Source organism: Culex pipiens, chromosome 2, assembly GCF_016801865.2.
Source record: "Culex pipiens pallens isolate TS chromosome 2, TS_CPP_V2, whole genome shotgun sequence".
NCBI lineage: Eukaryota > Metazoa > Arthropoda > Insecta > Diptera > Culicidae > Culex > Culex pipiens.
Genome location: NC_068938.1, coordinates 156122185 through 156134355, shown reverse-complemented (window position 1 = coordinate 156134355; position 12171 = coordinate 156122185). Strand labels below are relative to the sequence as shown.

The 12171-nt window shown below is 36.2% G+C and overlaps 2 protein-coding genes across 2 annotated transcripts in view; one reads left to right on the top strand and one right to left on the bottom strand.

Moving 5' to 3' along the window:
• Nucleotides 1-12171, bottom strand: part of LOC120428762 (Ig-like and fibronectin type-III domain-containing protein 1) — a 382047-nt gene that overhangs the window by 176267 nt on the left and 193609 nt on the right. The window lies entirely within an intron of this gene.
• LOC120428599 (retinoblastoma-binding protein 5 homolog) lies at nucleotides 9955-12079 on the top strand. The gene is made up of 4 exons (XM_039593622.2): nucleotides 9955-10097; nucleotides 10157-10886; nucleotides 11088-11737; nucleotides 11795-12079. The coding sequence occupies exons 1-4, from the start codon at nucleotides 10079-10081 to the stop codon at nucleotides 11878-11880; spliced, it is 1485 nt and encodes a 494-aa protein (XP_039449556.1). The 5' UTR covers nucleotides 9955-10078; the 3' UTR covers nucleotides 11881-12079.

Below are 12171 nucleotides of genomic sequence, written 5' to 3'. Positions count from 1 at the left end.
TTTTATCATATTCGGAATCCTCGGACAATTTCACGTAAGTTAGAAGTATTGGAGTTGTAAATATGATTGGAAAAATTGCCATTAAGAATGAATTAAAATATTTTTTAACAATTTGTTTAATTAGGAGTAAAACAGGTTTTCGCCTACTTGATACAGCATTTGACGTATTGATCACAGGGTAAATAAGATCTATTTCTTTTTTCAAAAATGTTTTATTTAATTATATTTTAAATCAAATTTACAACTCCAATACTTATAACATACGTGAAATTGTCCGAGGATTTCGAATATGACAAAATTGAGACCAAACAGTGCCGCTATGGCGGCCTACAGGGCAAAAAATAACGTTGTAAAATGTTTGTTCTAGAAAAATCGAAAAACTGTGAGAAAAACTGCGATTGGCCAAAAAGTTAATACCATAGGCTTATAGTCCATGTAATTACCTATCTTTTGACCTATGGGAGTATGGGTGTTGGAGGCTGTTGCAAAAAGATATTAAGGTTTTAAAAAAATCCATTTTTGACAGTAATTTGCAAAAGCTAAGAGAAAAAGTCGAACCAATCCTGGATGTCTATAGCACATTTTGAAGTACTTTAAAAGACTTTTCGAATGCATCTAAGAGAGTTGGAATTGATGAAGTTTTACGGAAATGCGAGCAATTTTAAGATTATTTAGGTTTTTTGGACCTCAAACTTCAAAGCCCATTTTACCCCACTTCCCTTTGTCATAGAGGGCTCATATTTGGCATGAGTTCATCTCATGTATAGACAAACAAACGCTGAAAGTTTCATCCAAATCGGAGCACCTCGATACGACCTCTAGAACAAACCGAGCAATATTTACAAATACTGCCTCTTAAATTGTATTTCTTTTTTTATCATTCATCTGTAAATATTATAAATTATGTTTGGAACCTAACATTCTGGAAATTGATAAGCTTACCAATTATTATTCTTTTTTTGTACAACTTTTTTTTAATTTAATGCCAAAAAATTATTAAGGAACTCTATTTTAACGTTTGTATTCCGTTTAACAGAACACTAAAAAATCATAAATGGGCATATTTAGTATCAGTATCAGTAATAAGATGTAACAAATTGGGCAATATTTGCAATTCAGGGCATGATTCCTTAGGTCAGTATTTCATTTTTTTTCACCATTTTACATTGATTAATTTTTTTTCAAGGAGCACTGGTTGTAATCAAATTTAAAATAAAATTCTAATATTTTTTAAACGTGAACAGTAAAACTGTGATCGGTTAACATTTATAATTAATTCCAGTACAATTTGTTAAATTTAGCATAGGAGCAATTCTCTACCAAAACCGGAAATGGATTTTATTTGTATTTTTTTATTTGGCTCTAACTTTGTGGAGGCCTTCCCTATGACCAAATAAGCTATTTTGTGTGATTGGTTCATCCATACAATTCTCCATACAATTTTGGCTGCTGTCCATACAAAAATGGTACGTAAATATTCAAACAGCTGTAACTTTTGAGTGAATTTTTTGATCAATTTGTTGTCTTCGGCAAAGTTGAAGGTATTTTTGAGAAAAAATACGTACACGGAAAAAAATTACAGATTTTTTAATCAACTTTTTTTTCACTTAAACTCAATTTCCCAAAATACGTATTTTTGCGAGATTTTTTTATATGTTTTGTTATGGACAAAAATCCGCAACTTTTGAGCCATAGAGAAACATGGTCAAAAAATCTGCCGACGAGTTATGAATTTTTGAAAATAATAGTGATTTTTGAAAAAATCGAAGTTTCATGCAAAAACAAGTTTGACATTACTTTTTAATGCAAAATTGAATTTGCAATCGAAAAGTACTTTACAGATTTTTTGATAAAGGGCTCCGTTTTCAAAATATAGCCACCGAAAGTTTGAGGCTATATTTTGAAAACGGAGCCCTTTATCAAAAAATCTGTCAAAAAATTTGAGCGAAATATTTGCAGTTTTTCAATTTTTAAAAATAGTGTTCATAAGTGACCATTTCTAAAAATATTTTTTGAAAAGTTTAGAAAATTTTCTATAAAAGTCTAAGAGACATTGAAGATTCGACCTCGGATTGCTGAGATAGAGCCGCTTTAAGAAATAGAAACACGAAAATTGAAGTTTTCTTAATCTCACCAAAACAACCCACCATTTTCTAATGACCATATCTCAGCAAATAATGGTCCGATTTTCAATTTTAATTCATGAAAAATTCGTGAAATTTTCCGATCCTTTTAAAAAAAAAATTTTGTTTTTTTTATATCAAGACTAGCAATTTAAATGGGCGTAATATTCAATGTTTGGCCCTTTTAAAATGTTAGTCTTGATTTAAAAATTTCAAAATATTTTTTACGAAGAGATCGGAAAATTTCACGAATGTTTTATGTTTTAACATTGATTATCGGACCATTAGTTGCTGAGATATCCATATTAGAAAATGGTGGGTTATTTTGGTGAGATTAAGAAAACTTCAATTTTCGTGTTTCTTTTTCTTAAAGCGGCTCTATCTCAGCAACCCGAGGTCCAATCCTCAATGTCTCTTAGACAATTTTATAGCAAATTTTCTGAACTTCTCAGAAAAAAATATTTTTAGAAATGGTCACTTATGGTCACTATTTTTAAAAATTGAAAAACTGCAAATATTTCGCTAAAATCAAACTTTCGGTGGCTATATCTTGAAAACGGAGCCCTTTATCAAAAAATCTGCAAAGTACTTTTCGATTGCAAATTCAATTTTGCATTTAAAAATAATGTCAAACTTGTTTTTGCATGAAACTTAGATTTTTTTCCAAAAATCACTGTTTTTTCAAAAATTCATTTTTTTCAAAAATTTCAGGCGGCAGATTGTTTGACCATGTTTCTCTATGGCTCAAAAGTTGCGGATTTTTGTCCATAACAAAACATATAAAAAAATCTCGAAAATAAAAAAACATGTATTTTGGGAAATTGAGTTTTAGTAAAAAAAAAAGTTGATTAAAAATTCTGAAAAAAAATTTCCGTGTGCCTATTTTTTTTCAAAAGTCCTCAACAATACCTACAACTTTGCCCAAGACACCAAATTGATCAGAAAATTCACTCAAAAGTTACAGCTGTTTGAATATTTACATACCATTTTTGTATGGACAGCAGCCAAAATTGTATGGAGACTTGTATGGGTAAACCAATGACGCAAAATAGCTTATTTGGTCATAGGGAAGGCCCCCACAAAGTTTAAGTCAAATAAAAAAATACGTAAAAATGGTCGAAATCGACTGATTTCGTAGAGAGTTGCTCAATTAATGTATACAATTTAAAATTATTTTTCTATCACTCTACCAATATAAATTTACACAATTTTAGATTGTTTCCAATCATGTATGAAAGCAAATATTGTCATTCTGATCTGTCCGCATCGTGTTTAATTGATTTGAAAATAAAAAAAAGTGTTTCAAAATTAGGATCATTTTAATTTATGATCTTTATTAAATAAAAAATAATGTTTACAAAATTGATTAAAAAACCACGTATGATTTATTCAACAATTGGGTCTTAAAATTAAGTTTAATAACGGAGTATCAACTGTTTGATTATATGTGCTTATTGGGTCCTAAAATTAAGTGAGACTGATATTATTGTTCATAACAAATCAGCTCATTTTTCTATGCGCAGTGACACTTTTTACGACCATTTTACATAAAAAATTACACAGGGGTTTAGGACTCCAATGTTTATGTGTGCAAATGGCTTAAAAAATTAAATAAGTAGATTGAGTATTTGCTTAAAAATTTAAGGCTTTCTCATTATTACATGACTTTAAAACGATTGTTGGCACAAACCTACACATATTTCCGGTAATAATTACTCAGTGCTCACTTGGGTGCTGTTCTCAACTTCCGTGGTACTACTAACCGGAGAAACGGTACTTGAAGCCGATGCACTGCCTGCATTTCCGGCGTGATTTTCCCTACCATCTTTCCCTACGCGTGCTTCTTGGCTAGGAGTTCTACCAAAGGTGGTCAAAGCGGCCTGATTGTACGAAGTGTGGTTTGTGTTGGTACCAAGACTGTAAGATCCGGACCCAGGTTTGGCCTGGTTCGATGAGCTTCGTCTACCGTAGGAATAGGAAGTAGTCCGTCCGGTAGATTTGTTGGTATTGGAAGTTTTACTTGATGTGGTCCTTCCACTCGATGTCCTTGATGGTAGCGATCGACCCGATGATGCTGACTTTCCATAAACGATGGTTATTAATATTGCAAAAATCCAAAATATGATGATGAATTTGCGCATTTTTAATATTCTAATAATATCAAAGGAAAATATTCAGATTGAAATGTTTACAAGTTGTTGGAACAAGACCAAATATCAAACTGTTAGTTAAACAAAACAACTTTTATTAAAAACTAGGGAAATATGATTCACCTGTCATTAGACATCCAGCAAAAAGTGTATCATTTGCTGTAATGATATATGAGTGCAATGAAAAAAGTTGCCATGTGGATTATAGTGAATCAAGATCAAACTGACTGTACTGAATAGCAGCTGTCCCAGTTCGTTCCGATTCAGCCCACTTTTTAATGATTCGGTGTGATAATTTGTCTAAACTTCTATTTATAAACTCTGACTTTCTACATTCATAACATTTTTGTCATCAATAAGACATTTAAACAACTTACAAACCAGAAATCCTCATCGGAATGGTGTCAACGTAACACTCTTATGTAGGCATTCAGTCAAATCGCTGATTCTGTTTGTCCACCAAACATACCGTTTAATATAACCCATGTTCACATGGTGGTTTATCCACTTTGCTGAACAGCAGCCCAGAATAATGAATTCTGAATAAACAATCCACGAATTTCCTATAAATATCCAGTCCCAAAACTTCACATCGTTTAGTCCAATCTCGGTTCCCAAAAAGAAACGATGAACAAGTTAGTTTTGTTTACTTTGGTGGTATTGTGCGCCGTTTGCTACCTCTCCTCAGTAGACGGTAGTCCAGATCCCAGAAGGAAACATCACCATCACCGTCGTCACGATTCTTCGGAAGAGAGCAAAGAACGCCCCAGCCGGCGTAAGAACGGAGGACATCGCAAGGGCCAACGCAAGGGATCCAAAGATCGAGATTCGTCCTCCTCGGAAGAGTCCAAAGAGTCCGGCGAGAAGCAGCACCGCAGAAAAGGTCCAGGACGTGGCAAAAATAGAGATCGAACGAGTACGACTACTTCAACGACGACGCAGTCAACAACTAGCAGTTCGACTACGACAACAACCCCAACACCGTCTACGACCCCATCAACCACTCCAACAACAACTCAATCTACCACACCGTCAACAACTCCGTCTACAACGCAGTCAACTACTCAATCGACCACACCAACGACAACGCAATCAACCACAACAACCAGTTCCACGACTCCAGCGAGCACGGCTCGAACGACCCCGTCCAGGCCACGTGACCGGGATGAGCAGGAAGGAGGAAGACCCCAAAATAATAATGGAAACTCAACTCCTTCCGGTCGAGAGGAGCGGGAGAGGAATAGTACCCCAAGAAATAATTGAGTGATTTGTATTTTGACAGTTTCAAAAATGTTCGGTAGCTATTGGTGATTGAGATATTTTTTGTAACATTTTAATAAAAAAAAAAAAAACTAATTGAAAAATCGTTAATGTTGCATTATCAGGTAGTCGTCGGAGCGTGCGTGCGATTGTGTGTGGGTGTGAGTATGAGTGATTGTCTGTGATTCATGTAGGGGAAAGTGGGGCAAGTGTAACAAGCTAAGGAAATGCTCGTTAAAACCCATTAAAACGTTAAAACATCTGTCGGATTTTTTCATAATCATCTTATTTCAGGTCTTGACTAAGACTTTGATAGAACAAATTTTGAAAAAATCCTGTTTATCAATGTTAAAAACTGATTTTAAAATTTTTGATTTTCCGTCCGTTCTACTCAACTAGTGGGGCAAGACGAACAACCCGTTGGGGCAAGAGGAACAATGCATGAAAAAACATGTTAATTTGCTAACAAGTGAACTGCTATCACTTTGAAACATCAGATTAGAATGTATTTGAAACGTTTCTTTCATTTTTAGGTTAAATAATAATATTTTATTAAAAATTTGATCGTTTTTACGAAAAAAATAATTACTTAGATGATAAATAGTAAATTTTCATAGTATCACTTAATTTTGTGTGGAATTTTTTTTCTAACAATTGTTTATCAGTTTTTAAGAACTTTTTTTTATTTATTTCCCAATAAAATATGTTATGGCAGCAATTCTTATTTTTTTCCATACTAAATATCCATATGGTGCACTTGCCCCACCTGAATAAGATTTTTTAAAAGCTCTCAACAAAAATAACCAAAAGTCAAATCATACTTTCTAATAGGTGTAAATCATTGGTTGGAACACTACTGATCTAGGAAAAATTGCATTTTGATAAAATGAGCCTTAAAACGAACCCTAACCCTTATTTTGTACTTTCCAAATATTTTAAGAAAACAAAGGTTTTTAAAAAAACTTCATTAAATCTTATGCCCCGTGGCGTTTACGTTATTTTGGCGGTTATGTGGTAGTAGAATCGACTAATTGCACTGCTAGCAACAATTCCTCATACTGGAAATAATCAAAATTGTAAAAATTACGGCTGTACGAGCGATTGTTCCTCTTGCCCCATATGGTCGTCTTGCCCATCCTTCCCCTATTCAATATCTAATTTTAAATTTCAAGCAAACCGTCCAGGAAATAAACCCTGAACTTTCGGCTTGTGAATAAGAATACTTAACCATAAAGCTACGAAAATGGTAGGTTGTATAAAAAATAGTGCAAGACATTTTTGACTAAAAGTATAAATGTTTATTTAAGTAAAAAATCATATTAAAACTGCAAACAAAATTTTGAGGTAGCTTATTAGAAGTACTTTCAGAATATACAATAACCCAGAAAGTGTCAAAATGTACATGATGCCTTTTGAAATGTTACCGTCGAGATACGAATTGCGTCTACTACTTGAAGACTTCATCAGCGTTCTGTTCTCGGGTGTTCATAAGAAAACTGCTATAAATGGTTTGAACTTATTCAAGATTTTTTAATGCTTGATTGTTTTACCAGGTCTTCTAATTTTTAAAAGATACAAAACTGTTTTTTATATCGCAATGTTTGTTCTAATAATTAGACAAATTATTTTGGCCGATTTTTTCGTGACATACTTTATGGATGACGCCTAAGCTACCTCTCCACCAAAAATGAGCAAAAGTTACTTCAGTAAAGTCTGTTTAATCATGATTTTAAATAAAGTAACATAAACAAAATCTCTGCCATCAGCAGTCCCTGTTTATATAGCCCTGTCAACCTGTCAAACAAAAGGCTACATAAATCTCGTGACGAAAAAAAAGCAACATGAAAAAAGCGCCATGTACATTTGGCGAAGAAAAACGAATCATAACAAAGCGCCCCCTTCAGTGACAGCAGGGTGATATCGACGTTGGTGATTTGAAAAGAAGTTATGTTTGTTTTTCTCAAATACAATTACGGAAATAATGTTTTATTGAATATGGATGATCAAGTATCAACAAAAGCAACGTTTTTCATCGTTTGTTATCATTAGAACATCTTATTTTGCTTTTATATAAAAATGGTAATTGAAAATGGATGCTCAACATTCAAACGCGTTTTTCTCAAAACGCATGGTTTGTACATGATGCTTTTTGAAATGTTGGCATCGATATATAGCGGAATTAAAAGGAACAACTCAGGGCTTTTGTTAATTTGATTTGGTTAACCGCGGTGGATTTTCTTGATGGTGGATTTTTGACAGTTCGAATTATTTCAAGAAAATCCACCGCGGTTAACCAAATCAAATTAACAAAAGCCCTCTCGTCTCTATGTATTCATAGTACTCCCTTACCAAAAATCATGATTTTATGAGTTCCAAATCCCACTTTTCATACGAATTTTTCAGTTCAACCCATATAACCATTTTTATGGTTGTAGTACCTGAACTCAAAAAATCGTATGAAAAGTCGGATTTGGAACTCAAAAAATCATGATTTTTGGTAAGGGTGTAATGCATTCTGCTAAAACGCTCAACCAAACAACAACTCAATAAATATATTGAGCAAGATATTGAGTGTCAAAATTAGAAAAAAATATCTTGAGATTAGATTTTAAGATAAAACAAAACATTTAGGTATTTGTTCTATTTTTGCTTTTGACATAACATTTGGCTAATCAAACGTTTTGTTTGGATTTTTCATTTGTATTTTTTTCGATGATTTTATTGCACATTTAATAATTCTTTATGTTTAAATTTATTTCTTATCTTTTCTATATTGATATTTTCAGAATCAATTATTAAAGTTGAAAATGTGCAAAAAGACTGCAAAAGACACGTAATTTAAATTTCTTAAAATGTTGGCTGTTTTTACTTCTAAGGGAGCGTTCTTTTATTACGTAACGCAGGGGGGGGGGGTCGGAGGCCGTGTTACGCTCCATACAAAATTTTTAAAATTTGTATGGAGATTTTGTTACGAGGGGGAGGAGGGGGTCTAAAAGTCCGATTTTTCGCGTTACATAATAAAAGAACGCTCCCTAATTCATTTATTTTTCATAACCAAAAATAATGTTTTTTTTCAGAACAACTTTTCAGTGATAAGGTTTTGCTGGAAAAAAGCTTTAAAAAATCAAATTACTCTTTTCTAAAATAAAGATCGTTGCAAATCAAGGTGCAAATAGCTTATTACAATGAAATGGTTGAATTATTTCCAAATTTCAATAGTACACTTTGTTAAGCATAAATTAAGGCACAAAACAATCCTGAAACGAGCCAAATTAGTTAGACCGTTGATGAAAACAATGCGAAACATGTTGACGCTTTGCATAGTAGGTCCAAAATAGGGCCATATACCCTGTTTAAAAAAAATACTAAAAATTGTATTAAAATATGTCTAGAAATCCGAAAGACTTTTTTTTCATAAATTTCAATAATTCTAAGAAATTTGAAGAATGACGAATAAAAAACTACCAGAAATATATTTTTCTACTTTTTTTTTATTTTGTGTTTTTAAATAATTTTGAATTTTTTTGTAAACGCAACGACAACGCAACAATAATTTTTGTTTTTTTTCGTATAGAAGATTTGAATCCAAATATCGATTCAATAAATTTTATCTTGTTTCGTTGATTTTTAAAACTTGAAAAAAACTTTTTTTTAGTCAATGATGTCAGGGTATTCAATTTCAATCGACAGAAACAATTACAATACGATTTTAACCAAAACAAATAAAAATATAATATAAAAATATAAACACATCATCCAACCGGGGTGAGAGGCAACCACGCTTATCTTGGCCACGGGTATGAATCTTCAAGCAATTTCAATATGGCGACTTGTAGCAGAAGGAAGTGAGGCATTTTCGCTATTTCTCACTGTTCTGTGTTCTGCGTGCACGTCCGCAAACATAGACCACACACATACTAACACAAAGCGCCACCAAGAGGCAAAAGGTGATTACGAATATTTTTGACACTTTCGTTAAAAATATGCGGTTTTGCAAAAACAAATAACAAAACCAACTTTTAAGTGTAGTTCGACTGTCAAACTTGTAATTCGTTGCTGATTTGTTTGAAAATTTGTTAAAAATAATAAGTTTTTTGCAGCACCCATTTTGGATGGACATTTCTGTTGTCACCTTCTGGTTCCTTGGATTGGCCATGGATAATTTCACAGTGTAATAAACAGGGCAGCTACCACCACGTGGCGCCACTGTTCCGAATGAGAAAATGATACAGGTTTTTCAGACGAGTTTCAATCCCGTGTCTTGGCTCAATTGTTTCAAACTCTACCCAAATATGAGTAGAACACTCTGAGAAGCACAAAACGAGTAACAACTAAACTCATTTTTATGGCACTCAACTTTTATAGCACTCGTGCCGACTCCCCTGAAGTAAACACGCGTTTGACAGTTCTCTCACCGCCGCGGCTTGTTTGTGTTTACACGCCGTTGTTTTGATGGCATCATTTTGGTCGTGATCTGCGCGTTCCAGATTCTAAAATTATTTACAATTTTCGTCAAAATTACCACTTCCAAGTGGATCCTTCACCATGAATCTTCAACTTTTAGGTATGTTGCGTTGATTGACATTCAAGATTTGGGCTGTAACACTTACGTTTCCCTTCCAGAATCGTTCGGCCAAAACTACCCGGAAGAGTTCGACGGCTCGCTGGACTGCATCTCGTTGGCGGTAACTTGCGCGTTCAACAAGTACGGAACGCTGCTGGCCGTGGGTTGTAACGACGGTCGTATCGTGGTGTGGGACTTTCTGACGCGGGGCATCGCCAAGATCATTTCCGCCCACGTCCATCCGGTGTGCAGTCTGTGCTGGTCGAGGAATGGCCACAAGCTGCTGTCGGCTTCGACGGACAATAATGTGTGCATTTGGGACGTGCTGAACGGGGACTGCGAGCACAAGTACCGGTTTCCGTCGCCGATTCTGAAGGTGCAGTTTCACCCGCGGAACGATAACAAGTTTTTGGTTTGTCCGATGCGGTACGCGGCGGTTCTGGTGGAGATTGGCGGGAAGCACCAGTGTTTGCCGCTGGACAACGATGGAGATTTGAACATTGTGGCGTCGTTTGATCGGAGGGGGGAGCACATTTATTCGGGGAACGCAAAGGGCAAGATTTTGGTGCTGGACTCGAACACGCTGGAGATTGTGGCCAGCTTCAAGATTGCGGTGGGTTCTTCGAGTGCAACGGCCGTGAAGAGTATAGAGTTTGCGAGGCGAGGGGAGGCTTTCCTGGTTAACACCTCGGATCGGGTGATTCGAGTGTACGATTCGAAGGAGGTTGTGACGTGCGGTAAGGACGGCGAGCCGGAACCCATTCAGAAGCTGCAGGATCTGGTGAACAAGTAAGTCGAGAGAGAAATTGGTTGTGATACTGATTAAATCCGTAGTAACAGTTCAATAGGGCGAATCTGCGTTTGTAAACAAGCAGTCTATCCCCTTCTTACTTGACGTAAACTGTCACTTGAGTGAAAGGGACTGCTTGTTTACAAATGCAGATTCGCCCTATTGAAATGTTAGTACGGAAATATGCTTTTCTTTTTCAGAACGACCTGGAAAAAGTGCTGTTTCTCCGGGGACGGCGAGTACATCTGCGCCGGAAGTGCTCGCCAGCACGCGCTGTACGTGTGGGAGAAATCAATCGGCAACCTGGTCAAGATTCTGCACGGCACCAAGGGTGAACTGCTGCTGGACGTGGTGTGGCATCCGGTGCGGCCGATAATCGCCAGCATCAGCTCAGGGTTGGTTTCGATCTGGGCCCAGAACCAGGTGGAGAATTGGTCCGCATTTGCGCCCGATTTCAAAGAACTGGACGAGAACGTGGAGTACGAGGAGCGCGAGTCCGAGTTTGACATCACCGACGAGGACAAGTCGGTGGATTTGGCCGCCGAGGCCAAGCAGGACGAGGAGGTCGAAGTGGACGTCGTTTCAGCGGAACCGATTGCGGCGTTCTGCTCGTCGGATGAGGAGTACGAGGACGAGACAGCGCTTCAATTTCTGCCGATGGCACCGGAAGTGGAGGATCCGGAAGATGGCTGGGGATCGCAGGATAACGCCGATGCGTTGGGCTCCGGATTTAACAACAATTCCGGCGGCGGTGGCCACGATTCGATGGGGATGAAGGAAAATGAACCGGGTTCGAAGAAGCGGAAAACCAGCTCGTACGACATCTCACTGGACAATGCACCGATTGAGGGTAAGCTCCAACAAATGTTGCCGGAAGATCAAAATTAACAAATTAATCTCATTTCAGACGTTCACCCGCTGCTCCAGAACAAAGCCAACAAGGACAAAGCGACGGCGGCAAGCAAAAAGGCCGCCGGACGACCGCGGAAGTAACTTCACTCCTAAGTGGTAAGCAAGGCATTTACATTCGAATTTTACACACCCATTTTTATTAGAACATCAAAATCTTCCGCCCAGAAATTGTTATTTTCTGTGCCTAAACCCGGTTTTTAGCGTGCAAAGTTTAAATAAATCCTGTGTAAATATACCATTTCCACATTGTAAAAAACAATTTTATTTTATTTAATTTTAATTGATGACCGTCCTAAGAATTTGGAATATTTTCGGATTAAGGTAAAGGAGGCATTAGACTACGGCAAACAAACAAACAAACTTGCATATTTT

Excerpts from the sequence above, each read along its gene's own strand:
- LOC120428599 (XM_039593622.2), top strand. Across the intron at positions 10,887-11,087 it reads CTGCAGGATCTGGTGAACAA|AACGACCTGGAAAAAGTGCT; the intron begins GTAAGTCGAGAG and ends TTTCTTTTTCAG. Across the intron at positions 11,738-11,794 it reads GGACAATGCACCGATTGAGG|ACGTTCACCCGCTGCTCCAG; the intron begins GTAAGCTCCAAC and ends ATCTCATTTCAG.